The sequence below is a fragment of the Stegastes partitus genome, unplaced genomic scaffold, assembly GCF_000690725.1.
Source record: "Stegastes partitus isolate 25-593 unplaced genomic scaffold, Stegastes_partitus-1.0.2 Scaffold809, whole genome shotgun sequence".
NCBI classification, from domain to species: domain Eukaryota; kingdom Metazoa; phylum Chordata; class Actinopteri; family Pomacentridae; genus Stegastes; species Stegastes partitus.
Window position 1 is genome coordinate 236,782 of NW_007578540.1, and position 26,793 is coordinate 263,574.

A 26,793-nucleotide genomic window follows, 5' to 3' on the forward strand; every position below is an offset into this window, starting at 1 on the left:
ATTGGTTCAGTTCACCAGCACGACATTGGTTCAAGCTAAGTTTCAATCACTGACAGAGTCACCAACAGAGGGCGCAACACCAGGTCACATCTCACCTCAACGCCCTCCAACGCAGGCTGTACCAGAACGGGAGACAATGATCAGAGTCAGCAGAACAGTATGTGTGCATTTTTGTGTGGCTGTGTGTTGTCTGTCTTTGTTCCATATGGAAGGTGAGCAGATAAGACAGGGTGATAATGGACGGGCAGACAGCAGCAACCTTTACGAGTGACCTCGGGAGCAACTTTTCTCGGGACTCGATGAATCGAAAGGCTGGTGCTGAATTGGAATGTAAACTGAGCAGCACGGAAAACACCGATACCAAGTTAAAAAGCGCCATTTTGGGCATTGTGGTTGAACCCTTTTGGTCAGATTACTTTTCTTTCATACAAACTCCTTCTTCCTCATCCTCACTCCTCAGTATTCCACTCCACGTTCTCCTCCTCTCTGCCAAAGCCCTCTCATGTCAACATGTCTTCAGAGCATCTTCCTCGGCCCTGCCTCATCCCTCCTTCCCCAGTTTTTGTCTTTATCAGGCTTAGCTAATTGACTCCCTGACCCTGGCTCTACTGTCACTGCCAGCCTTGCTGTCAACAGGCACAAAGACCACAATTTGGAGGGCGGGAAAGACAAAGGCCCAATTTGCATCTAATTAAACACACCATTTTGAGATGGGTCAGGATGAACTCACATGAAGAGAGGGGAGCAAAAAAAAAAACTAGCTTTATTTCTATGAGGGAGAGGCAGCTGCTTTTTCCCCTCTCTCACCTTTTCTCTGCCTTTACAAGGTTATCTGTCGGGGAGATAATGAGGAGACGCAGTGCTGGGCCCACCACCGCCTGCCTGGCGCCTAATTAATCATTGATTGTAATATGGGCACTCACAACTCATCTGGGAGGAGGCCACACAGAGAAGGTGTTGACTACATGTGACTATGGCTTTGTGAGTATAAGGAGCAATTTTTCTCCCCCTTCAGTGAATGTTATTTGGTTCAGGTACCACACATCTCTGCTGAACAAAAACGGTGAGAGCAGACAGCCATATTGACCTGGCCGTGAACGCTTTCTACATTGCATTCAAAGCAGCATTTCAAGTAAAGCAGACAAAAGAAAGAGGACACGTCTACAGGCTGTAAGTGATAAAAGACTCACATTTGTATTAAATGTGTCAGTGCTGTAAGGTGCTGTGTATGAAATGTGTCTACTTACACTGCCATCACTGCGCTGGCCACCTTTGTGTGTTATTACAACTACCTCCATCCACTTCCTCAGGTGTTGCTGCGAAAGAAAGGAGACGGAGAAATGAGACCGTAAGTGTAGCACACGTGTGAGGCTGTTTAGCTCAACAGGTAGAACACAACACCACCGAAGGACACTCAAGAGATACAAGCAATAAATACGCGCATTTTAACCAAATATTTAAAATCTCTGCTGTAAAGCTTTACTTAATTATCAAACTATCATAACAAGCGCACGGACACGATCGCCGTAACACCACGTCCCCTTGCTATACATTTAATTGCATGAGCCCTGCTGGCTTTGTGAGCACTAAAGTGTCGGCTATGACACAGCTGCCAACCAGTAGCACAAAGTTTATCGTTACAGGCCAGCAGTCCCCAACCACCGGGCCGCAGACCGGTACTGGGCCATGAGTCATTTGATATCGGGCCGCACAGAAAGAATAAAAATGTTTTATTGGTTTATTTTTATTTCCAGCGGAGTCTGCGGGGTGTTTTATTTTGAAAAATGACAAGCTCGTCTTCCCGTCACTTCCATCTGTGCTTGTTTTCCGCACTTGACTGTCAGCTTTCATGCTCGGCTGTTAAACGAAGCCGTCAGTCTAAACGCCGCCGAAATGAATAAAAAAAACAAACATCTCAGTAGAGCATCTTTGAAAAGTGAACACATATTTAGCAATAAAAAGTAATTGTATTTGTTTATGACACTTCTTAATAGTTAAAACGATTATTTTTTGTCATGTGTTTGATGACCGGTCCGTAGAAAATGTTCTTGCTTAAATCCGGTCCGTGTAGCAAAAAAGGTTGAAGACCGCTGTTATAGGCAACAGAAACAACCTCTACATCCATGTCACCTGTTGTAAAGTGAGTCTTGGTATTAGTTAATTTTACTAATTTTTTTAAAAAGCACAAAAAAAAAAATCTTAAAACTTAAGACAAACCAACTACAGCAGAAAATAAATGATTTTAGAAGAGCATAATGGAAGGGAAAAAAGCAATCCCACAGAGAGTAAAAAAAAAAAAAAAAAAAGTAAACAGAGGAAAGTGTTTGTTTGTTCCAGTTGTGTTTTGCATTAGCAGATTTGTAAGTCAAATAAACCAACCATCAAAAAATCACTAACTGACCGTTTTAAGCAAATCTGGTTAGAGTGCAAACAGAATACTTAAATATAAGTATTCCTAGTCATATTAATCCACAGAATTAAAAGTAGAATTGGTAAAAGTTTGAAAATATCCAAAAACTCAGCTAACAAAAAGTTCTGTTACGCTAAACTGCCGGGTCGAAGCTCTGGTTGCCGTGCTGATGCCTTAATAAATGCTGAATAAAAGATTTAGAGTTTCAAGCTTCTCACCATCATCTGGTCACAGAACTTGTCGTTGAAGGAGTTGGGGAAAAGTCGCGTGACAGAGGTCAGGCGGTTCACCACGTTGAGCGTCAGACTGCGGTAGTCACCCAGCATCATCAGCAAGGGCCGCATGTGGGTGTGGATCTGGTCCACCTCAATAGTGGCGCCTTCCAGGAACTACGACAGGGAAATATCAGCACAGTAAATACAAACAAGCAAACAAAAAACAACACAAACAAAATAGAATTTCAATATTGGGAGAGCAAAATCTGAGGTTAAAATGGTTTACACTGGTGTAATCAAGAATTTTTTTCCCCCAACATGTGAAACAAACACCAGTTTAATTTCTCCTCCACATTTTATTTTCCTCAACACAAGACCCGGCCTTGTCTGGTTTTCTTGCCCCGGTAACTGCTCACTACCCCTTGTGTCTCCATTAAAGAACTAAGGCCACTCAAATGAGGGCATGGTGAGCTATAAACAAGCACACATGCCATCCAAGCACTGATGACGCACACCCACAGCCTCACACAGACAGGAGGGGGGGGGAATGATGCATGGCAGCCACATTCATTTTCCTCTCAGCGCTGAGAACAAACACTCCATCCTGTATCGATCTGGCCATGGCAACGCTCATTAGTGCTAGCAGGGCAGAGATGAAAGAATGGAGAGAACAGAAAATGGCAAGCCAAAAAAAAAGAGGGAAAAAAAAAATCACAGGATAGTGAAAAGGAGTGACGGTGGTGAAGAAAGGAAAGAAAATTAAGGACACAGAAATGGAAAGGAAAATAGACAAAGAGCTTTGAGTAGATTGATAGAGGCTAAGATGGTATGGATACTTTGATGAATAGAGGCAGAGCTGGTTCAGGGTGAGTGTGATAAAGCAGAGGGAGGTCCATATGAAGATAAGTGGGAGGGGAAATGGTATGAGGGGAGGATTAACAAAGAACTTCTAAGATGGCAAATGACATGAGTGATATAGATATAACGCTAAGGGAGCAGCAGAGGAAGGAACAATGGAAAACAAGATAATGAAAAACTATACTTAAACAAATAGAAAAATCAAGAGGTGCTGTAAGGGCGACAGAAGGCCATTTCAAAGGTGTAGAAAATGTGATTTTGGAAAAGATTTAAAAGGGAGCAACCAAATTTACTTGTCTGATTATGTGTGGATCGTTTCCTAGCTTAAGGGAACAGACGAATCCAGATTTAGAAAGGTTATGTCTGCAGGTCCCAGGCTTAGAGATTAAGCTCCAGGGAAATTGAAGCGAGTGATATAACACATGTATAAGCTTTCTAAGTAATTGATAAAGTCTTGATATTATTTCCAAATCAATTAAAAAAACAAAGCTGCTGCCAATGTAAAGATGCTAATAGAAAAGCAGGTGGTGGAGATTTAGCGCTGTGAAAATGCAGCTTCCCTGAACGCATCCACAGCATTGCTGAACACACAAAAAAAGAAGCCGTTACATAAAATGGCATCCTGATACTGCATATTAGCCAAATCTAGTTAGTCCGTCTCAATTTGTTCACTTCTTAGAAATGTCTGTTCAAGAACAAACACAGACTGATTACTGATGAGGTGATTGTTTAAGGGGCAGAAACTACTTCAAGTGTTGCATTTCCTTAAAGTTAAGATTTAATGTGCTAAAAAGAAAACAGAAAAAAAATGGATGAGAGATTTGCCACTGACCTTCCTCATGCATGCCTCGCCCGCTTCCTGCAGTTCATTGTTGGTGGAGTTGAGGGCTTTGAACAGAGCAGCAATGATCTTCTCTCTGGACTGTGGCAAGTAGTTACAGGCTGCAAGGGCATCTAATTAGGATAAGGAATATTAACAACATTCATCACTTTCTTTCTGACAGAAGAAATAAAAAAAAAACAAGAAGTCAGATCTTCCCCAGAGATGAGGTTGAGGACTATACTTTGAGGTATTTAGCTAACGACTTCATCCAGGGCACTTAGTAATGAACTCAAAGGAAAAGTGAGCATCGCAAGCCAATTTCTTACATTACAAGGAGGAAATAATGATGCGCTGTTGGGGCCAACTTACTGAGTGCAGCAATACGGAGGGGAACCAGGGAGGGGAGGCTCTTGTAGCAGGGCAGCTTCATCAGAGCAGCATCCTCTGCCTCACACAGGTTCAACAGCTACACAGGAGAAAAACAATTTAAAGGGCATTTACATTAAAAAGGTCAATTAAAAAAAAAAAAACAGCCAGAGGTCAATAAAACGATAATCCATTGAGCCAGATCGAAGTCTTACAATACGATGTCTCTTAAATGCATGTTTAATACAAAGATGCTGAATAGCTTCATATGTGCTTATACACAAAAACAGAAGGAAAAAAAATCTTTTTTTTTTCTTTTAAAGATAAAATAAGTCTTTCTTAATCGTACAATGGGGACATTTGTAGTGTTACAGGAGCAAAAGATAGAGCAAAAATTTAGGGTATGCAGCATAAAAAACAGACCAAAATAAACATGAGTGCTAGATTATAGAATTAACAGTCCTGCACATAAAGGTGGTTTTGCACAGATTCTTTCATGAATAGAAACACTAAGAAGGACTAATATTAATATTGCTCAGATTATTATCTGTATTGCATAGATTGTATTTAAGTAGAAAAAAGAAAAAGCATCAAAAAGTCAGTCTTCTCAGAGTTAATCAGTTCCACATCTTGTATACCTCTGTGTAGAAGACTTTGTGCTCCATGACATTGAGGTCCATTGTGAAGAGGCGCGGCTGCAGGGTGGTGCAGAAGGTGTTGCCCTCCATCAGGCCGATTTGGGCGTTGGCAGGTTGGTGACGAAGCAGGTGTTTCTTAGGAGGAACCATATCTTGCAAAACCTGAAAAGAAAGAAAACCCAGTAAACACAGGGGCCTCATAGGGTCACATTACATTTATATGTTTCGCATTTAGCTGGCACTCTTCGCCTAAGAGCGCAAAGATGAAATTATTATTCACCAACTGTGTCCACCCTCTTCTGGATGAAGAAATCACTTACTGATAAAAAGAAATATTGCAGCTTTGAATTTAAAACTGAGATACTGACAAGGTTTCAAACTGGGGTAATGAGACAATTTTCTGTATTCGCAATTTAATATGCGTTATTGGAATGACTATCATATTAATAATATTGCTCAGGCATCAAGGATGGTGTAATATAAAAAAATTAAAAAGAAAAATCTAGACACTTCTTAATAGAATTAAAAAATAATTGTGTTTAAGTCATTAAAACTAGTGCATTTTGCATCAGCACACTATTAGAGCTTGATATACAATTACAGACAAGTTCTCAGTCTTTGGCTTCACCTCTTTATGCGGCTCCATGATGACAGTAACACTCTTGCCAGTGACCTGAGCAAGCACCTGCAAGGAGTGCATGGCCTGCTTTCTAACAGTGGAATTGGGGGAAGTGACCTCTCGAACCAGGTCATGGGTAACCATGTGGAAAGACTTGTCCTGGGCAGCCAGCAGCTCTTCAGTCTTTTCTTCATCTTTCAGTGGAGTGGCACAGCGCACCAGCAACTGCTCCAGAGTGGTCTTCGCCATGGCCACTGCTCCATTTGACACCTGTGTGAAAATCAATAAGTTAATGAGTGCAATGCCTTTGCAGGACCGAAGCAGTGCTGTGACAGGACAGGAAAGCTGTTACACCACACCTGCAGTAGAAATGGGAGAACTAAAGTCAACAAAAGACGGAAGCAAGAAAAACTTTGCGCAAACAGTTATTTAATAAACCTAAATGTTTCAGTATTACTTCTTTTGAAATGATTTGCCAAATAATAGATTGTGCACACTTTTGCTCTCACCTCTCCTGTGAGGTCCATCATGACAAAGAGCAGGGCTTTGAGAAAGGTGAGCTGGTTCTGTAGCACCCAGATCAGAGGCAGCCTCTCCATCAAGAACTTGATGGACACGACACCACCGAGCTTGGCGTACCAGGCCTGCTCATAGCAACAGGCACAAAGGCGCTCCACGATGTAAGAGAACAAGGGCAGCTGGCATGCCTGGGGATGTAGACGACAGGGTGATTAAGGGTGATTCCCATTTAAAAACCATACACATATGAAACCATAAATTAAACACAGGATAATAATTATAAAACGACAAAAATAAACCGAATTGGATCACATGTGTGGCAGATGTTCAGTTTGAATTTCAATATGTAAATAGGAGTCATCAATTTGTCAGAATATGTGTTTCCAGAAGGTTGATCTCACACAAAACAGAGGGTGAAAAACTCTCAACGGCCTTAATGGCACAGTTTACAACACATTTGCTCAAGTCTCAGTGCTAATGTCAGACTGACAAATAAGTGAACCCTTCAACACCCTACTCCCACTCACTTACCCTCTCCTTGGAGCCAAGGATGATGCTGGCCACATCAAAGATGACGGCCAGGGCCACTTCTCCGATCTTACACAGCTCCTTCTCCTCGTAGGCCATGCAGATAGCTATGGCATCAATCAGAACCAGCGGATCCATGCCCTTTGAGCCGTTCTCCTCGCTGTGGAACATGGCTGTGCTTGGCTGACTGCCCAGCTGGTAGCACGGCAGCAGGAAAGGACCTGGGTTGAAGGAAAAGCAAAAGTGGAAAGGAATTATGCATAAAGTCAAACACAAATATTAGTATAGCTACAGAGATTTCACTACAGTTTTCTGCTACAGCAAATGTAACTTATAAATTCCTATTATATGTTGTGTCAAATAGAGAATTAAAAAGCCAGACTTATAATAAAATCAGTGAAAGAAAGAAATTGGAAAGAGACTAATTTTCTTGAGCAGCTGGGAATAAATGCCAGAGCAAAACAGCTAATATTAGATGTAGCGAGTACGAGGAGCACCAGTCCCTTACCACACTGCTGGGCCACAGCGACCATGGTGTAATGGCGAATCAGGCTGGCTACGAAGGGCAGCGCGCTGGGCCTCAGGTCCTTTATCACAGCAGACATGAATGCCCCAGTCAGGGCCTGTTCAAATGTTCTGCGGGCAGGCGTGTCTTGCGCCTTGTATCGATGAGAAATGATGACATTGGGGATCCACTTCTCAGCAAAGCTAACAGGGGAGAAAACCACACAATGAATGAGGCGATTACATTTTAACTGGGACAACATATTAGCATGTGGTAATGGCACTGGCAGTGAAATTTTCATGAAGATGAAAGCCCAAAAATCCTTTAATGGTTTGTGTTCAGCCCATTCACACAGTATTTGAAAACAGGGATCCATGACTATTGCCTGTCTGTAGTCCCCACACTTCTAATTCTCTTTGTCCTTAAATGTTCTGTTTCATCTTTGTTCATTCTGCCTTTCTATTCCTCTGCCTTCATTTTTGTCCCCTGTTGGTATTTTTGTTATTTACTGCCGCTGAAGGCAACTGGGCCGTGGTGTGATTGAGCAGCTGTTTCCTCCATGCTTGAGCTTGTGTTTTATAATGCCACACGCCAGGGGCGGACCTGATGGATCGCTTCATTTTATTATTGCCATTTAAAAAACTGCTCTTTGGAGGGGGAGGGGGAGGCGGCGAGGAAGGGGTGGGGAGGTGCGGCAGGGGGGCCGTGCCGGGTGGAGAAAGTGGTGGGTGGCATGGTCGACAGAATGTCAGATCAATTGCCCTTCACTCATTCAGGAGCACGCCACTCCAAGCTGCTCCATTCTGCCAATTTGGCATTTCATGAATTGCTCTGTGTCTTTTTTCCTTTTTTTTCTATTTTTACAGTGACGAAGTACTGAGGCAAAGAGAGATATGGTTGGAAGATGATGAAGGAAGGCATGGAGGGAGGAAAAAAGCAGACAAACCCTTTCAAGAGAGAAAGAACACTGCGAATCGAGACGTCTGAAGAGTCGGCAGGCACAGCCCCCTTGATCATAACTGACACACTTCATTATCCCCATGTGCACGACGAGACGTATTTGTGTGCATGTGTGTGTTAGCGCATAATGACAGGAGAGTGTAAGGGGCACGGTGTAGTATAAACAGACGGGGGGAAAGTCAATTAGCCCCTGCCCAGGGATCAATGATGGTAATGTGACTAACCCACCCGACAACCACCCTCAATTCCTGTTCGTCTGTTCATGTATGTCTTCCTGCCTTTTAGCGAAGCCTGCCAGGAGTGGGTGGCCTGCAAACATGTAATTAGCAATACTCGCTCTTGAGAGGGAATTGATGAAGCAGTGTGCAGCGAAGACGTGATGCAGAAAAGAGAAAGCAGGACGTGTAAGCAGGTAGCGAGGCGGAAGGAGGTGACGAGAACGGAGGATGATGTGGAACTGGTGTGGTTGGTAGATTAGGAGAGGGCAGACAGGAGAGGTGGAAGAAGCAGTGGGCAAGGGTCCCGATGAGTCAGGTAAAAACAGAACAAGGGGAATGATTGATTAGGGACCTGGCTGCGTTTGGACTTGAATGCAAACACATTAGACACAGCTTTATCTACTCCTGCCATTTTGAAAGTTTGACATATGGCCAATTCATGCTTTCCATGTGTGCAGGCCAATAAGCAGACTTTAAAGAACATGATGTCACTCAACACAATGGCTAAGAAAACCCACGACTAATCATCAATTTGGCATTGTAACTGCAGAGAGGCACAGACACATCAGCGCACTTTGGCTGTAATTAAAGATTATTTTCATTGCTGATTAATGTCATTTTTTTAAAACAATTGCTTAGTTAGTTTGATCTATAAAATGCTAGAAAATCATGAAAAATGCCACTGTTGTTCGAAGCCTAACATGACATCCTCAATTGTCTTGTTTTGTCCACAAGCTAAAGATCGTCAGGTTACGGTCATAGAGGACCACAGAGAACAGAAAGTATTCAAATTGAGGACATTTTAAAGTTTTTTTTCCTTACAAAAAATTATTTAAATTAAACTCAAACCAATTAATCGATTCCTAAGACGGTTGGCAATAATTTGATGTTTCACAATGGATCAGTTACTCATTACAGTTCCATGAGGCACATGTATAAATGCTCACAACAACACAGGCGTCTTACATGCTCTACAGCAAAATTTTTGTGTCGATTCGGTGAAGGAGTATAAATCGAGTGTTAAGAGGTGATCCACAGCAGCAAATGCCACAAAACAAAACATCAAAATCTGTCATAGTATCTACTATAGATTAACCTATCCACTGAATGAAGACACGTATTACCTAAACGTACATCTGACGGTTTTTCAGTGGTAAAAAGTCGAACAAATAACACATAAAACTCAAACCCAGAGTTTTTACTCACTTAGGATGAGACAGAAGCTGGTAGAGAGCGTGCTTGTTGTCATCCAGACTGGTCATGGCCACCAGGAAACACTTAATGACCTCCCAGGCCTGTCGTCTGTAGTATGGCTCTGTGTTGGCACTCTTGAGGCAGTCCAGGGCCGTCTCTATCGCCTGCAGAGGAAACACAGCATGGACTTCAAAATCTTCACCTTTTGTCTTTTTGAAATATGACATTTCAATAAAGCAAAGATGCCAATATTCTTAGATTATTAATATGGGAATTAAATTGCATATGCTCTATATGTGATTAATTGCCAGACGTAACGCAAAGTGCCATCTGGTTGAGCAAAGGTCATTATCGTCTCTACATTATGGGCTGACAAGCCACAGCAGCCAGGCGCTTAAAAGGGAGAAAATGAACTAATTAATGCCACTCAGAACAGAGAGGGGAAGATGAGGGGGAATGCAACAATTCAGAGAGGATGAGAGGGAGATGAGGGCACCGCATAATTGAATTGTAGACCTGTCAGTTTATTAGAATATCAGAATACTTCAAGACTGTCCTCTAATACTTGTAGTTATACAATTAAAGGGTTAAAAATACTTGGGATGAAAACTTTAAAGAAAGAACTTTCTCCATAGCCCATTAAAGAGTATGGACTTAGAGGGGAACATTTCTGAAAAGGTCAGTAAAATAAGATACAGGAGGTAAAAGGGAACTGGAACGGCTTCAAAGGCGAAAGAATAGAACAAAAAAGATATGCAGTTCAAATCCCATGTGAGTGTTTTTACACGATGTACTATCTTCAAGTTATTCACATCACTGTTATTTGATCTCTTCTTCTACCTTACAGCACTTCAAGCTGTCTTTCCCTAATGTGGCAACTAACCGTATGGCTGTATCACAAGCCTGCTGCTACAGATTCATGCCTTTAGCCTGTGCATGTGGGTGTGCAGCATGTGAAAACGTGTGTGGGTTTGTCTGTGCGTTGCCCGCGCCCATGATGGTGGCAAACACACAGACTGATAGCCAAGAAGAAGCAGCAGCCATTAGTGAGAGTAAATAATGCCGTCAAGGTGGCCCACACTAGATTGATGATTACTGACTGGGGATGAGGAGGAGAAACAAGAGATGAATTTAATTACCTGGAGGACACACACATCTCCTCACTCACTTTCTCTCTCACACACACAAACCTGTGACAAAGATATATTGCTCTCAGTGGAGAACAATAATGAGGAATATCAAGCTCTCTTATGTTTAATTCTCTCTTTCGAAAGTAAAATACAAAAGGTAAAAAGGAGGGGGGAAAAAGATCCATTAAACTGGTTTCGGGCAGTGTTGCCGAGTGAAATCATTCCAAAAGTTTTCTCTTCAGCAAACAGCCGCTCAAAACAGAGGTCATTTTGTCCTCACATCATCATAACCTACCTTCTCCATCGGTAGCTGTATGGACGCTTTGCAGTCAGTGAATTCGGCCTTGATGCTGGGCCCCTGGACCTCCGTCACCACATAATGTAGTCTCTGAGACTCCTTCAGCATCTTCCTGTTGCTGCCTCCGAACTTCCCCAACACCCGGTAAGCTACATGGGAGATGCTTTCGGCTGGATTACGGAGGGTGCGCCACAAGGCCTGGGGCACAGCATGAGAAGGAGATAAATAAGTTTTAGTCTTGAAAAGGAAAGGCCGTTACATCGATCAGTGTAAATCCCTACAAGAACAGCTCATCACAGTCAAAACTGTGATGTCTAAAGTCACTACCAGACAGATATCAGCAAAAAGCTAGCTGGCAAAATCACTTTAAGAAGCAAGACAGTTATAGAACCTGCAGGTGTGAATGGTCAGACAGTGTTGTCATACACAGGCTGGTGAGTCATCCTGCTCCTGTGTTGTCTGTAAATCCTGCTATGCCTTTTATTACCACTAGAGGGCAGAGATGCTAACTGATTCAGAAGGATTAATCTAATTTTACTTTCAGGGCCTATTACATACTTTCTGTCTAAAAAAAAAAAAACTTACATAATAGCATTTTAGATTTTTGTCAGCACATTAAAAACTCCAATGGGCTGCATATTAATTGATCACTGTTACATAAACAGCCCCATACCTGCATGAGTTCAGCCCTGACAGGCTGGATGTGGTCGTAGAGGAAGTCAGGCTGCAGGTTGTCCACACACAGCTCCAGGGTACGAAGGCCCTGACTGACCAGAGTCTGAGAGCCGTTGAGAGCAGACACCAGAGGATCCATCAGCATGGGCAAGTAGGGCAGCAAGGAGCTCAGACGCACTGGCACAGTCAAGCACAACTCCACAAATAGGTCCTTCATGTGCTGTTTGTGAAGACCACTCTGTAGCATGTTCAGACCTGGTGGGAAGAGGAGATTGGAAATTTGGTGAGAATGAAAGAACCACCAGGGGGTGTAATTATCCCTACTTGACTTGTGTTCATTTGAGAGTAATGGTGTGGGAGGTTTTACCTTGTAGTAAGTTAGGTAGAAGGGGTAGGAACTCCTGGTAGAGAAGGTCATGGCTGCCTCCACCGATGGAGCGGAAAAGAGCCCTGAGAAGCAGGAAGTAGTTGTAGGGTTCCTTAGCTGACTGGGCCAGCTCCATGGAGCTGTTCACTATCTTGTGGAGGTGCGGCTGAGGAAAAAGGGATCGTCAAAACAGTAAAGAGAAGAAAAGGCACAAAAAAAGACGTGACCTTAGAAAACACGAACAAAGAAAAACATTTACCTTGAGCATCTGCTCATTCTCAGCAGCAAACAGTGACACTGAGCCAAAGACGAGCTTAAAGAGCTTGAGGTAGAGGTTTGAGAGCTCAACATTGGAGCCCATCTCTGGCAGTCTTTCAAGAAGATACTCTACTAGGATGGTGGCAAATAGAGCAGATGTTGACAGGTTGGCCAGGAAAGAATTGGCCACAATCTAGAAAACAACACAAGAAAGGAAGTTCAAGCACAAGTAATGAAATGACACAAAATCACCTTTGACACAAAACTAATATTGACACAGTCCTCGTTTAAAAGTGAGTCAGCATGTACCTGAAGCGCGTAGTTCTTGGAGATCCTCTCCACCATGTATGGCACAGTGGTCTGGAAAATCTCCTTGAACGTGAGGGGGTTCATCATGGTGAAGACCCCAGCAAAGTGCTCCAGAACCTCCTTCTCCTCCTTCATGCGTACAGTCTGGCAGTTGGCCACTCTGATGTAAGTCTGCTGGTTGTTGGCAACCTGCACCTGGTCAGCAGAAACATGAGAGCTGTTAGTGTCCTGTTGATGGATTCGATTCTTCAGAGCCACTTCTTACTTATCTTACATAGAGATGCACAAAGCACTTTTTTTTTGCTTTAACATTGTGCTTTCTAAAGTCAGTGCTTACAACAGTATATATAAAAATAGACTCTTTAAAATAGTAACTTCTACAGTGAGCCTCTGCAGAAACTCCAGCGGTACAGTTTCTTTGTTCTTGGGTTGTACCTGGTAGATGTCCAAGGCCTGCATAGCATATTTGACCAGCTTAATGTAGATTTGGGTCTCCTTTGGCTGGAGCTGCTTGTTAGGAATAAATTGAGCCTCTGAAAAGAGAAAAACACAAAAATGAAACATTGCATGCAGGCAAACCACAAGTCTTGACTTACCTCACAAAATGGCTGATAGAGATGCATTTGTACCCCGGTCACTTTTCTAGATGTTTTAATTGCCTGTAGTACAGCAGGATTGAGCATGGGTGACCACAGCTGAGTTTTTTTTTTTTAGAACCAATACAAGTCACTTATGCACCCATCAAAGAACAAAAATCTCTGCTAATCTCATTGTTTCCCTTCATGTCTTTTATTAGTTCTTGACTTATCCTGCCTTTTATTTATGATAGCATTTCCTCATTGCCTGTTTTTATCAAGTGCTTCATATATACCGTTATATTTATGTTCATATATTCATTTAAGTGTTCTGTCAAGCACATTCCATTTTTATGAAAACTGCTATACAAATAAATTCTGACTGATATATACATTGTCTGTGTTCTTGTGTCCTCTCACCTCCAGGAGCTTTACAAGAGGTGATGCCCCAGGTAATGGTCTTCACTCCGCACACTAACGTCTTGACTAAGCTGCGGCAGTCTGACACCTGGAACGTCTGCTTGTCTTCCTTCTCACCAGGTCGGTCAAAGGGTGTTGCCGGTGGTGCGGGTGTTGCAGCGACAGGCGTGGGAGGAGCGGGTGGTGGAAGTGCAGGGGTGGTGGATGGAGTGGGTGTGGCTGGTACCCCGGGTAACGCCCCCGGGTCGACCACGCCCATCTCTGACTGAGGTTTGCACTTCTTAAATATGGAGACAAGCTGGTAGCGCGCAATGGTGTGAAACTTCAGCACAAACACCTGTTTTTAAAGACAGATACCAGGGGGTAAAAAAAGTCAGCGCTTTTCACCTGCATCTGTAAAAATACATAAATATCTCATCTATCGATCCCGGGTTTGTGCTGCCCACCTCCAGCATCCTCATCAGAATGTCCCGTCCATTGCCGTTCTCCTGCTCCGACTTTGAGCGGATACAGTCGACCAGGTTGAGTAGCAGCTTACAGGACATGGTCTGAATGTTGCTGGGAAGCGACTCGTCATCTATGTTCTTGGCAAAGAGCTGCACAGCTAGGGATAAATCTGTCAGGGGCAAGTTCTGACGAACATGGTGTACCAAGTCTGCTAGTGTGCTGTAAGCCAAGGGTCTGGGGAAAAAAAAAAAAAAAAGACAGACATGTAGCTGTGACATTTGGAGCAGAATTCTAATCATACATCATTACTGAATGCTAGTGAGAACTGAAAAGGCCGTGCTTCTGTGGACTAAAATTTTCTAAAAAAAAAAGGCAGAAATCAGGGAATGTGAAGACAGGAAAAGCTTCACAGAGATGGAAAGTAGCTTTGGGATAACGGATAAAAAGAGAGAGAGAGAGATGGTGAGCTAATGAGTGACACTGATAGTCCTGCCAGATTTCATCCAACTGCCCTGTTTCCTATGTAGTACTAATGTGAAATGACAGCTATTTTGTTGATGAGGTGAGCTAGTTTGGCAACTGAGGAGGGTCAAGGATGTTTTAAAATCGAACGAAGGGAGGATGAGCAGGCAGCATGCCCTCTGGAGATGCGGGTGTACATGACAACTTGACAGTGCGATCTGTGCTGCAGCGTTGCAGTCAGCTTCCCTGAGAATTTCTGCAGCGCTGAGAGCTGCCTGATTAATATGCTAGGACACTTAACCTGCACCTGGCTGAGAAATCATCCATGAGAGAAAGAGACAGCACTGACACCGAGGATTCCAAATGATCGTGAGTACACTTACAAAGAACTTACCTAAGAGTCTCCCGAGCGGTGTAGCCAGAACCAATCAGGATGGATTCGTCAAAAAGTTTGTCCATACACGGGATAAACTCTAAAACACAATAAGAGACGTATACGTTAATGTAAACATCCAAAGGTGTTAGGCGTGCAGTGTCGTTGATGGATGAAAAAAAAGTCTGAAATTTCAAACTGTATTACTTATAACATCTAATGCAATATACGATCTAAATTATACATCACTACAAGACAAAATCCACATCAAATGAGCTGATTGGTTTGCGTATTACAACTATAGCACTGTGCCTTTCTTCACAGTGGCAGCCAGAGAATATAAAAAAAAAAGAACACCTAATTGTGGTTGGATAGTTTCCTCAGTTTTCTGCGACTATACGGTGTCAAATCTCTTTCAGAAAATAAGTTTAATCACTGAAAACGGTCTGAGCCAAAGAAGCAGAAGTAACTCGCGGTATAACTGAGAAAATCGCCCAAAAAATGTGCGTCGTTGTCTCAAGATTTCATTGATGGATGGTTGGGCTTTTATTCCATTTCATTCAGTCTCACTTTTCACCTCTCAGTCGCCAAATCAAAATGAGGTTCTGGAGCCGCAGTTTGACAGCTAATAAAAATGTTATTTCAGAAGTGTGAAGTGTCAAAAGTGAAGTGTGACTTGGAAAGGATCCAGACTGCTAATGTTTCAACCAGGAAAAAAAAAACACATTAAACTTCAATTAGCCTCAAAGTTTCTTCGGCTTCTATGGCAGGGAAAAAAAAAAAAAAAAAAGTGGTGTTGATTAACTTAAATGCATCAGTGTGCGAGTTAGTGTTGGTGCATGTACATACGGCTGCGGAGGTCAGTCGTGAGGATGTGCTTGGCTGCAATGAGCAGTTCCTTGCGGAGGTGAGCGGTCTCAGAGGGGCAGTTGGACAGCAGCTGCAGCATGCCCTTTACCATCTGTTGAGAGTACTTCCCTACCAGGTCCTAACAGGGTGGAAAAACACAAAATATGATAAATGATTAGGATTTTTTTATTTTTTAAAATTACTGTACTCCGAGGCAAGTTGTGTACCTCAGAATTAAATTAATTTGAGCGAGCGGTCTTTATCTTTTAGTCCAATTGAATCAGACAGTGTGTATGTACCAGCAAAAACAACAGAGCACTAAATGTTCAACTAATAGAATTTTTCTCGGTGGGTTAAAAGTTCTGTGGTTTTATCAATGTTTCTTCATGTCTGCGCCAATTGCCAAACTTTTTTTTTTTGTTATTGTCTTTTACACTGTTCCTGATAATGTTCATTTACAGTCAGTATAGCAGGAGACTGCTTCAGAAGAAGCTATTTGCGCCATTAAGTCTTGTTCAGTGCGAAAAACTTCAAGTCTTAATTTAATTTTCAAAGTCTGCTTTATCTGTATTCTTCCGAGTTTTAGTGTCTTCGTATTCAAATTATATTACGCTGCTTCCTGCCAATCACCTGACACCCACAAACACAAATGATATCCAGGAAAAAAATACAAAAAAAATCTTCAAAATATGTCTGCTTGATTCTCATCATGACCACACAAAGATGCTAATGAAATGCTGTCAGTTACAAATGACAACTGTGGTTTTTTTTTAAGGCAGGATGACTCATTGGAGCTATTCACTGGTAGGGGCTGATGCAACACTCCTCTATCAATGTACCTGGTAGATTCGGATGATGTAGGCCAGAAATGAAAGCGTCTTGATCTGGGCAGCGATGAAATCTGCATACAACTCCTTGTTATACAGCTTGTGTTGCCTGCAAAGGAAACAATGAACACACAAAAACCGTTTAGTCCCATCAAATACAATAATGATGTCGCATACCTGCAGCAGTGGCAGTTACAGAGGTGGAAACTGTGGGTGCACATGTTGGAGTCAATTCTGCATGGGTGACTTGTTTGTTTGCGTCACAGCTGTTACTGAATGTAGAAGAAACTCTCTCTATACCTGCCAGAGACTACTGAGGTGTTTTTTCTAAATTAACTCTGCTCCATTTCCCCGCTGTTCGGAATGCTTAACACAACCCTCTTCCCACCCCGAGAGGTTTCGTCTCCTGCTAAGCCAATTTCTACAATTTTAACTTTCCCCCCCAAATGGATTTTAACCCTGGCTTTAGCAGGCAAAGTGCTGAGCAACACCGTCAACAAACTTAGAGCAAGACAAGAAGAGGGGGGCGAGGGAAAAACATTAATTCTCTTAAACATGCCCAAACCCATTTAAAAGGCTGTAAAGTAAAAAGGAAATTTGTTTAAGGCACACTCAAACTCCTATCTAAGAGAAACTCGCACTGCTCACGTGCATGAAAGCGTGCAATGACACACAGGTGTATTTTACCTTGCCTGCGGAGACACCTGCAGCATGATGGTGTTCATGATGAGGGGCACAAACTCTGACACCACATTGTGAATGTTCAGCTTATAAAGCTGCAGGGAAAGAGCAAACACAAACCTTCAGTTATTAAGAATCTCATTTTAATACACATAAATACATTTTTAAAAAATGCCAGACCGTTACTCCAATTCCCCAGAACTGCAAAATGAGTAATGTGTTAATAAATGGAAAGTTAGCTTTCACCTCCAAGGAGGAACTGTATGTTAAACCAAACCTTGTAAATCAGTTATTTATATATTTCCTTTGAATTTGCATCACAAGTTTTCACACACTTTATCTTTTAAGACAAAAAGCAGACGCCACATTCAGCAGCAACTCTTTTCTTCTTACTGAACCATGTGAGCAGATGCTAGTGAGTAAAAAAAAAAAAGAAAAAAACAGGAGTATTTTACTCACTTGATACATCAGCACCACTATGATCGGCAGCTCTGCCAGCACCTTCAGAGATAAGGACCCTCGTGGGATGATGGTGTGCTTGAGGGAGAAGGAAAAGGAGAAACGAAATGAGAAGACTGTAAGGCCTGAGAGGCGTAACTGCTGGATACAAAACGGATTCCAGAAAATACAGAATTGCCATGTAAAGAACAGGAGAACAACTCCTGTTTAAAAAGCAGACTTGCCAACAAGCTTGCCCTATTTACAGTTCTTGCACTTTTTCATGATTTTTTTTCCCCACAGCAGCACACTTTCAGGACTGTTTCTCCTTTTAAGTAAAAGTCTAATCATACTAGGAGAAAGAATCTTTAAGGAACTTGCCTTCAACGCAGCAGGACCAAGTTTGTCAGTGAGACAGACATTAAATGCATTCAAATGGCAAAATGGCATGGTTTAGAAAGGTTTACCCAGAGCAGTGGGCTGTTTATTATCAATATTATTATTATAACACTATTATTTACAGACCTTCTACAGCAGTTACGCGTCTACAAATGTGAAACAGGTCACTGATGAAAAAGGGCATAATGTGTTTTTTTCTTTACCGTTTCTATTTGAGCACAACTGCAGTTTCACACTCTCTCCTGTTATTGTGTCAACAGAGCACCACTACCATCCACTGGTTACACACAGTACTGTAAAACGGATGTGGTAATAACTACAAACAACAGAGCGGAGATATAAAGAAAAAAAACGTTATCTTACTGTTCGTGTCTCGCTGTCTTCCCTTTCAGGTGCAGTCTTAACCAACACCGATGTGATCATTCCCACCATTTCTGGTGAGGGAACTGTGTTCTCTGCTATCACCTGCGGATTCTCAAAGTACCTGGCCTGGAGGGAGCAAACACAAATACACAAAGAGAAGGAAATTGGAAATTTCAGAGAGGTAAGAAGAAAGAAAGACACAGGCGGAAAGTAAATGAAGAGAAGACAATGGCAAGTTATTAAGTGCTTCCAGTGAAAAAAAATCCAATCAAACTAGAACAAACACTTCTTCACTGTAAACAAAGCCATCTGCCGTGGAGGCTGTACTTACGACAACTTTAGGAAGGTCTTTGTATATTTGCTTAACAAAGTCCAGAAAGTGGTGGATCTGAGAAAAGAGGATTACAGAAAACATGTTGATCCAAAAATGTTCAAATGTTCCTATTTTCATAAAGAATCAGAGGAGACCAACTGTTTCTTTAGATAGAGCATATGTGCTTCTGATCCTATTGTTTGTTATTTAGCATGTTTTTAAATGGTCACTGTTTACACTAGGGGATTAGATGGTTATCATGAGTTAAAACTGTGTGAATATTTACAAAAATGTTAGAAGAACTACACCACAAAATGATCCCACTGCATTAGTCAGTATGTGCAAAGTGACTAAGTACTAACTAAGAATGTATGTTGAAGACAATCATTTTAATATCACTTTGTAAGATTCTTTCATAGCTCCAGCAAAATTTTGAATAAATGCTCACCTCCTGAGAGATTGGGGGGCGGAACTGTTTGTGAAGTTCAATAATGATGCGAAGGCATATCAGCACATTTTCCTCACTTTCAATCTGAAAAACAACATTAGGCAAAAACATGAATGTGGCATGGGAATGTAATAGCTTCTATCTAAATGAGACAAACACGTATAAAACATTTAAATATCAATAATAATTCAAATACATTTGTGCCACAGCAATGGAACTCGTCTGTTTTATTATTTTCTTTACAAAACATCCAAAAACAAAACAAATTCTACAGCATGAGGTCGGTGCTTAATATTAAGTTTCTATCACATTATGTGTATTTACATCGTTTTGGAAACAGATTTGCGATTAAAAAATAAGGCTCTGACAACTACTAACAGTAAAAGTGTTCACAATGTAGTTTTAAAGTAACTGAATAAACCTGAAACTACTTAAAACATGAAACGTACAATGTTGTGCGAAAATAGAACTCATACCTCCAGAAAGCGGAACATCACAGACAGGATGTTTTTGGTGTGTGGGCGAAGGTGTTCATTTGTTGGAATGCGGTGGATGATTTCCAGCACTAGCTTCCTTAATTGCTGAACAAATAAATAACATTTTAGAATGAATAATCCAGCCCTGTATACACTCAAATGATTTGATGCAATCCAGTCCCATTCATTCAATTCAGGGGATGTGTTTTAATGAATTTCAGTCACTGTCACAACTTTGATTGAAAAAACAATAAATTGCAATTCTAATTCAAAGGCGGCGACACAGGATAAAGCCATAACAATCTAGTTTTTTACTGGCATGTCTTATACTTGCAACAACAGAGACTCCTGTCACTAAAGGGTCGAGTATTACCTATTCTAAACAGACTTGCCCTCCCTCAGGATAGTTGTTGAACATTTCTAAATAGAATAACACTGGCGAGTGCAGGAAGAAGACTGTGCACTTGTCTTTGGCCACATACCTGTGTAGGTTTTTCTTGCAGAAATTGCACCTCTCCATCCTGAAGAAACGTGAGGAAGCGAGGAATGATGTGTTCCAAGAAGGTAGAGTATTGAGGTGAAGATGTCACATTCTGAAATTGACAAGTCCAAGATATTTTATGCAATAAGGCACATCAGTACATCCAACCAACATGTGTCACTGCTGTGCAACTTTTTATTTGTTTCTGTGTGCTTACTTCAATAAATCAGAAACATAAAGTATTTTTCTAAAGTTCCAGCTACCATTCAATAAAAATCTTACAAAATTACACCTTAATGGGATCCATAAAACCCTTTAAAAATCCATCATAATCCATCTCCAGAGACAAAGAAAATGAATCTACTCCATCAAACACTAAAAACATTCATCAAACTTACCTCAAAGTTCTCGCTGACCTCCTGCATCATCTTCAGCTTAGTTTCATCAGCTGGAAGTTGAAGGACAGAGTGCTGCCATTAATCAAGCTTGCTAATGACACAGTTTCCCTTTTAACGGCTGTCTCCTTGTGCTCAGCAGGGACTCTCAGATCTTATCAGTTTTACTTTCAGCGTCCAGATGAATCAAAAGGTACATGAAGAATCACACTCAAGCACACTCACACAATCAAGCACTCTCCCACACACTCGTACCTTTGACTGGACTAAAGAGTATCGCTCTCATCACATCGCCCATGCTGAGCGCAGGTACCTCAACTGAACAGTCATTTATTTTGTTGACACCAAGTATAAAAAATTAAATGCAATACCAAGTGTGTCTAGTAAGTGCTGTTTGTACCATACAATTTCATCTAATAAATATTACAAGGCCCTTTCTTCACTTCTTCATTTTTATATGTTTTTCTTAAATTTGTCCTTAGTTCATTCGACTTTATTACTTCTTATTGCACATACAACTTCTTAGCACTCTAGATAATTGTCAAATATAAATTTTTTAAATGACTTTAAGTACCTGACACCCTATTTGGATAATCTGCATCAACATTAACCAGCTAGTCTCCACTTGAGGGTGTAATGAAAAGGAAAAAGCCTGCATTAAAATAAAGTTACCTACACAATATGGTAAAATGGAAAAACTCTGGCACTAAATCACTGCAATAATTGATATCATCTGTGTTTGTTGGATAAAGCTTTTATAACACCAATCTCATAAAAAGTGTATCTGCCTACTGTCTTACAAATCCAATAACAAACAATTTAAGTAAAAAATCTGCATTTTATACTATAAATTTGACTACACACAAATAGATATTTTCTAGATCAGCACAGTTTTAGGGCAGTCTTGTGCCAGTTTCAGACATCTGACATTACACATGAATAGACAGATATACACTGAGGTCTATTGACTTACGTGTGTTCGTGTCCGTGAGTGCTGCCACAAACTGCAGGTACTTCTTCATAAGTGTGGTCTGGTCCACCACAGTGGGACTGGGCGCAGGTACAAAGGCCATGGTGGCAGCAGGGACAGACTGGGCTGCAGTCTGTTTGATCACCTTAATGTCATGTACACTGTTTAAATCAGAGGAGATGGAACACTCACTACACAGATAAAGAAAGCAATGCGTAGTAGAGCATCTAAATGAAGAAAAACTGACATAAGTTACAGCGCAATTAGGCAAATATTTGAGTTGTAAAGGGAAAACTACAGTGTTTCAAAACAAACCGGTAACCCACTCCGAAAAGACATGCCGATGCTTTGGCGCACAGTGATGACATCACTACAAGCGTCAGTTAGCACAATGTTTGTGCTCTCCGATAGTATTTAAGAATTAAAAATAGGGTTTTCCGCGTGAAATATGAACAGTGCTGGTTTTTAAACGCTTTACATACATATTTATCCGCTCAATAAGTTAACAAAAGTTACAATAAATTGGTTTTGCAGCACACATTGGCAACCGTTAGCTAACCGTAAGCTAGCTTCCTCAAAGAAAGAAAGCGCTCGCGCATCACCAAACATTAAACTCTGCTGAAGAGAAAATAAGCACAGGCTAAAGAGAGGAAGCAGCTTAGCTCCAATGAAAACAGTTTAAATGCCACTTATTTGCAAGAAGCTACAAAAACACCTTCAATTTCTGCAAAGTTTAAAAGACAAAGCGTAGCCGCTGCACTCACCTAGCGGCACCGACAGGAAACCGTCGCTCCTCTGTATCCGCCGCGCTTCAGCTACCGTCTGCTCACAACCTAAAGACGTGGGATATCACTCCGCGTATTGAGGACCACATCTCAATATTAAAGACCAATGCAGTGCAATAATGTGTGGTTGACGTTAATCTACTAATCTCTCATCTAAAAAGTGACTTGGTCGACGTTTAGCTCTGTAAAAGCAGACTTTATTGGTCAGAAGATAATATCCTAGAACCAGCGGAAGAACACTCCGTTAAAACAGTGGCTATAAGACCATCATTTTCGATGGTCTTGGGCCTCTCAGTGGAGGGAGAGAGGAGTGCTCGATGGCGGTAAGTTGACATGATGCACTGGATCCTGATAGTCGAGGCATTCAAGCTCTCCTGCACGTATTTTAATGCAGAAAACATATGTATAGTGCTTCACTATATTCGTTAAATAATTAAGATTAGGCAAAGACTTTTCACAGGAAGCTTTCAACCTGTTTTATTTGTTCTATGAATGAAATGAAATGAAAAATACTTTATTTATCCCAGAAGGGAAATTCAATGCAGACTAATTATTTAGGTTTGGCCCGACGTTGTTGGTTTTGGAGTAGAAACTCTACCTGATGACTTTACTGATGGTAATTTAGATTTTAAATTATATAGATTAGTTATAAGTGATAGAACAAATTATACAATAAAGTAGAACCGTAATAACTCCAAAGGGAACTCATGTGTCAGATATTGCACAGAGATAAATACAAAATACAAAAATAGAAGAAAAAACATCATAGAAAAACAATAAGATGTAAGTATGACACATCACTAAAACTAAGTATCAAGAAGGTAAAGTTTAAGAAAAAGTAACTGGTATTAATACTGAACTGGTAAAATAATATTGCACATGATAATGAAAAGTTGCACATGAAAATGAAACTGATTTTCACATAATGGGGACGATTTTGCAGATACAATGAAAAATAAAATGAATACAGTCATTGATGGGTATGTGGTTTGCTCTTTCTAGAAGGTCTGGACATACACATGTTAGTAAGTGAAGTACGGGGTTTTACTAGAAGCAATCCAACAAATCTGTAATTGTTTATAAGTTGTTAAATTAATTTTGCCACAGTTGCAGGGCTGCTGGAGGTAAATAAACATTATTTCATCAACATGGGATGCTCAAAGTGTTTTGGAAACTGCAAAAAGTAAATTCACAAAGAGCAATTGAAGAGAAGAGAAAGGACAATGAAACATACGTGTGCATACAGGACGCTTGGCTTCGTAAGACAAGAGGTTTAGTTTTACATTCCATCAAAGTTTGTTTCTCTTGCCCTTTCCAGCAGAGGCATGGTTTTGTCTATCTGCTTTACTAATGACGCACTCAAAGCCTCCATAGATTTATTTGTGTGGCCCTTTATGATATAAGGCCTCCTGTGCATGTCAAAATGTCCGTGTCAAGCAGGCCTCCTGATACAAACAAGAGTGAGAGACAAACCTTCACATGAGAGAGCACACAGGCAACATATCCAACATGCACAGAAATAACATACCAAGTGTCAGCGGTGACATAGAGCAAAATCAGTAAACAGAATTTCCAAAGATTCTAATATTAGTTGCTAATGAAGAATTAAAATACTTGGACCGTTAGATGGAGTGATATTCATGTAAAAGTCAGTTTCTTCACTATTTTTTTTTAAATTGATGTCTTCATACTGTTGTGTTCTGTGCTGTGGCCGGTTTAAACCACAAGATGGCAGCCCGCTGAAGCTGATTTTAAGTCTGGAAACTCTTTATGTTCCAAAGTTAATAGTTTTCCGAGTAAAGTGAACATGATGCCAACCTTTTATAAATGATAAAACATAAAGGAATGCACTTTATTTGTTGAACTGTGCCAGTTTGTGTCATGCAGTCCATTGGAATCAAACAGATACAAACTTTGCATGAAGTGTTGCAGAGGTGGAACTTTGACCTCATTCTCTTACCTGATGCCTGATATAAAATGTTGTGCTTTTGTGGACAGTAAATTACAACAGATCTTGATCTTCAGGGCTATTTTTATTTTTTATTTTTTTTAATTGCTAAGATTTTCACAAGGGCTGCAAGGTGGAGCAGTGATTATCACCGTTGCCTCGCAGCAAGAAGGCTCGCCGGTTCGCATCCCGGTGAGGACACCCGGGATCTTTCTCCTTGTGCAGCGTGAGTTCTCTCCAGGTTCTCCGGCTTCCTCCCACAGGTTAAGTGGGGATTCTAAATTGTCCGTAGGTGTGAATGTGAGTGTGCTTGGTTGTCTGTCTCTAAGTGTAGCCCTGTGATAGACTGGTGACTTGTCCAGGGTGTCCCCTGCCTTCGCCCTAAGTCAGCTGGGATAGACTCCAGCCCCCCGCGACCCTAATGAGGATTAAGCGGTGTATCGATAATTATGGATGGACTTTCACTAGACGGAGACAGTGTTAAAGGAAAGATGTGCAACATTTATGAAGTAAGCAGGAGTCTGTAATATGAATTATTGTTTGTGTATGTGTTTTGTTTTTTCAATAAATTATTCATTTCTATTAAAATGGTAGATTTTTTTTCTTTTTAAAGATGATTTTTTTTTTTACTAATTTCTTTTTGCAGTAGCAAAATATTCAACTTACCTCAAGAGTCAATTCTGGTCCCTCAAAATCCATTCTTTGTTTGTTTTTGTTACTTTTTTTTGTATTTTTATTGTATTATTAGTAATATTTTAAAGGATCAATCCCAAAAGTAGTTTTTGCAGTAGATACATCATTAGTCACTTTGATTTTTTTTTTTCCCTCCTTCTGCATTGAGCTGGTCACTCACATAAGCCACACGGTTGTTATCTAACATCAGAATCCATTACCTGTCATGGTTATTTTTAAGATTGTCCCAGAGCTTCATTAGGACCTTATTAAGTCGCTGTCATTGCATGCTGCTGTGATTCGCAAATGAAAGTATATGGCAACAAGGCTTGAGATTATTATTTTTTTCATAATGCTTGTTTTAATAGCTTTGGAAATAATGAAGTCTGCTTGAAAGATGGTCATTATTTATCTCGCCTAATCTATCAAGCCTGTCTCTTACCCACAAGCTTAGCTAATGGGCTTTAATTCATAATTCTCTCCTTCGCAGACTCCCCTTTCCATAGACTTCCATTTGCCAGTGGCGAGCAAAAAAAAAAAGAAGAAAAAAAAAAAACGGCGGCAGAATGAGATATTCCTTTCATTGAATGTCACATATGATGTAAGAGTTAATTTGACATATAATGTGACTTTCTCATTCTCCTTTGCACTCTCTGTTCCCTAAGTAATAATGATCTGCTAAAAGATGTTTGTCTCAGCCTTATTGCACTGTCCTGTTTGTTTCATTAGTGTTTTTTTTCTCTGACGGGGGCTTTATCCTGAGAGGGGAGAGTGGATGACACACTGCGGCTTTCCAAAACCACTCATCTGTCCATTAGATTTGTGTTTTCTCAGCACACTGCTGCGGCTGCTGATGCCCTCATGATGAAGCCGGATCACCGCTGCATTATTCTGTTCTATAGAAAGGAGTGCACTTTCCTTGAGGCTGAGTCTGAATCATCAACAATGCCCCCCAAAATCTGTTCATGCATTTAAAGCTCCCATGGACATTCACTCTTCTTACTCACTCCTCAAAGTCTGCGTGATATGTTCAGTGTGACCCAGTGGGACAACATGGGGAAGACTCACAGCAGACACTCCTGCAAATCATCACTTTTACACTGTTGCACCCTACTCTAATCAGCATTGAGTTTTCCATTTCCAGGAGCAGTTGCTGGCAGGTAGCTTTTGTCTCTGTCCTGGTAACCAGAGAATAGGTGTGATGTCAGTGTCTAAAATATTCTGTGTTTAATCAGGGGAGGAGGAGGCTGTCACCGGTGATAGTAAATGGTTTGCACAGGCTTTTTTTTGCAAAGCTACCAAACCCTGTGTGGCACAAACTGAAGGAAGGTTGATGGTCAAATACTGCTGCTAGGTTCATGCTTCTGTCTCTTTCTTCTCATCATCCAGCAACTTTGTCATAGTGTTCTCAGAAAGTGACATCCACTGAAACTAAGAGAGGTGCAAAGTAAATATGTATTTACTTGAGTGCTGTACTCACTGTACATACAGTTATGAAGCACTTCTAGTTAAATATTTACATTTTATTCTATATTCTACCATTCGAGACAAAAATATCATACAGCTTAATATATTTATTGA

At 41.0% G+C, this 26,793-nt stretch overlaps 1 protein-coding gene across 1 annotated transcript in view; it reads right to left on the reverse strand.

The window, feature by feature from the left end:
- The window catches only part of trrap (transformation/transcription domain-associated protein), a 90,640-nt gene extending 68,026 nt beyond the window's left edge, over window positions 1-22,614 (reverse strand). The window contains exons 1-31 of the mRNA XM_008292417.1: window positions 22,572-22,614; window positions 21,811-21,968; window positions 20,841-20,890; window positions 20,444-20,554; window positions 19,962-20,066; window positions 19,486-19,569; window positions 19,056-19,112; window positions 18,725-18,850; window positions 17,984-18,061; window positions 17,531-17,619; window positions 16,856-16,952; window positions 16,017-16,155; window positions 15,189-15,267; window positions 14,332-14,566; window positions 13,886-14,222; window positions 13,326-13,423; window positions 12,891-13,085; window positions 12,583-12,774; window positions 12,324-12,489; window positions 11,955-12,211; window positions 11,279-11,479; window positions 9,866-10,017; window positions 7,485-7,684; window positions 6,980-7,197; window positions 6,439-6,636; window positions 5,939-6,199; window positions 5,311-5,472; window positions 4,676-4,772; window positions 4,316-4,437; window positions 2,629-2,799; window positions 1,248-1,316 (exon numbers count right to left, since the gene is read on the reverse strand). Of these exons, the coding sequence (XP_008290639.1) occupies window positions 1,248-1,316; window positions 2,629-2,799; window positions 4,316-4,437; window positions 4,676-4,772; window positions 5,311-5,472; window positions 5,939-6,199; window positions 6,439-6,636; window positions 6,980-7,197; window positions 7,485-7,684; window positions 9,866-10,017; window positions 11,279-11,479; window positions 11,955-12,211; window positions 12,324-12,489; window positions 12,583-12,774; window positions 12,891-13,085; window positions 13,326-13,423; window positions 13,886-14,222; window positions 14,332-14,566; window positions 15,189-15,267; window positions 16,017-16,155; window positions 16,856-16,952; window positions 17,531-17,619; window positions 17,984-18,061; window positions 18,725-18,850; window positions 19,056-19,112; window positions 19,486-19,569; window positions 19,962-20,066; window positions 20,444-20,554; window positions 20,841-20,890; window positions 21,811-21,910 (4,446 nt within the window). The 5' untranslated portion in view covers window positions 21,911-21,968; window positions 22,572-22,614. The remainder of the gene's footprint in view (window positions 1-1,247; window positions 1,317-2,628; window positions 2,800-4,315; window positions 4,438-4,675; window positions 4,773-5,310; window positions 5,473-5,938; window positions 6,200-6,438; window positions 6,637-6,979; window positions 7,198-7,484; window positions 7,685-9,865; window positions 10,018-11,278; window positions 11,480-11,954; window positions 12,212-12,323; window positions 12,490-12,582; window positions 12,775-12,890; window positions 13,086-13,325; window positions 13,424-13,885; window positions 14,223-14,331; window positions 14,567-15,188; window positions 15,268-16,016; window positions 16,156-16,855; window positions 16,953-17,530; window positions 17,620-17,983; window positions 18,062-18,724; window positions 18,851-19,055; window positions 19,113-19,485; window positions 19,570-19,961; window positions 20,067-20,443; window positions 20,555-20,840; window positions 20,891-21,810; window positions 21,969-22,571) is intronic.
- Between the last annotated feature and the right edge of the window lie 4,179 nt (window positions 22,615-26,793).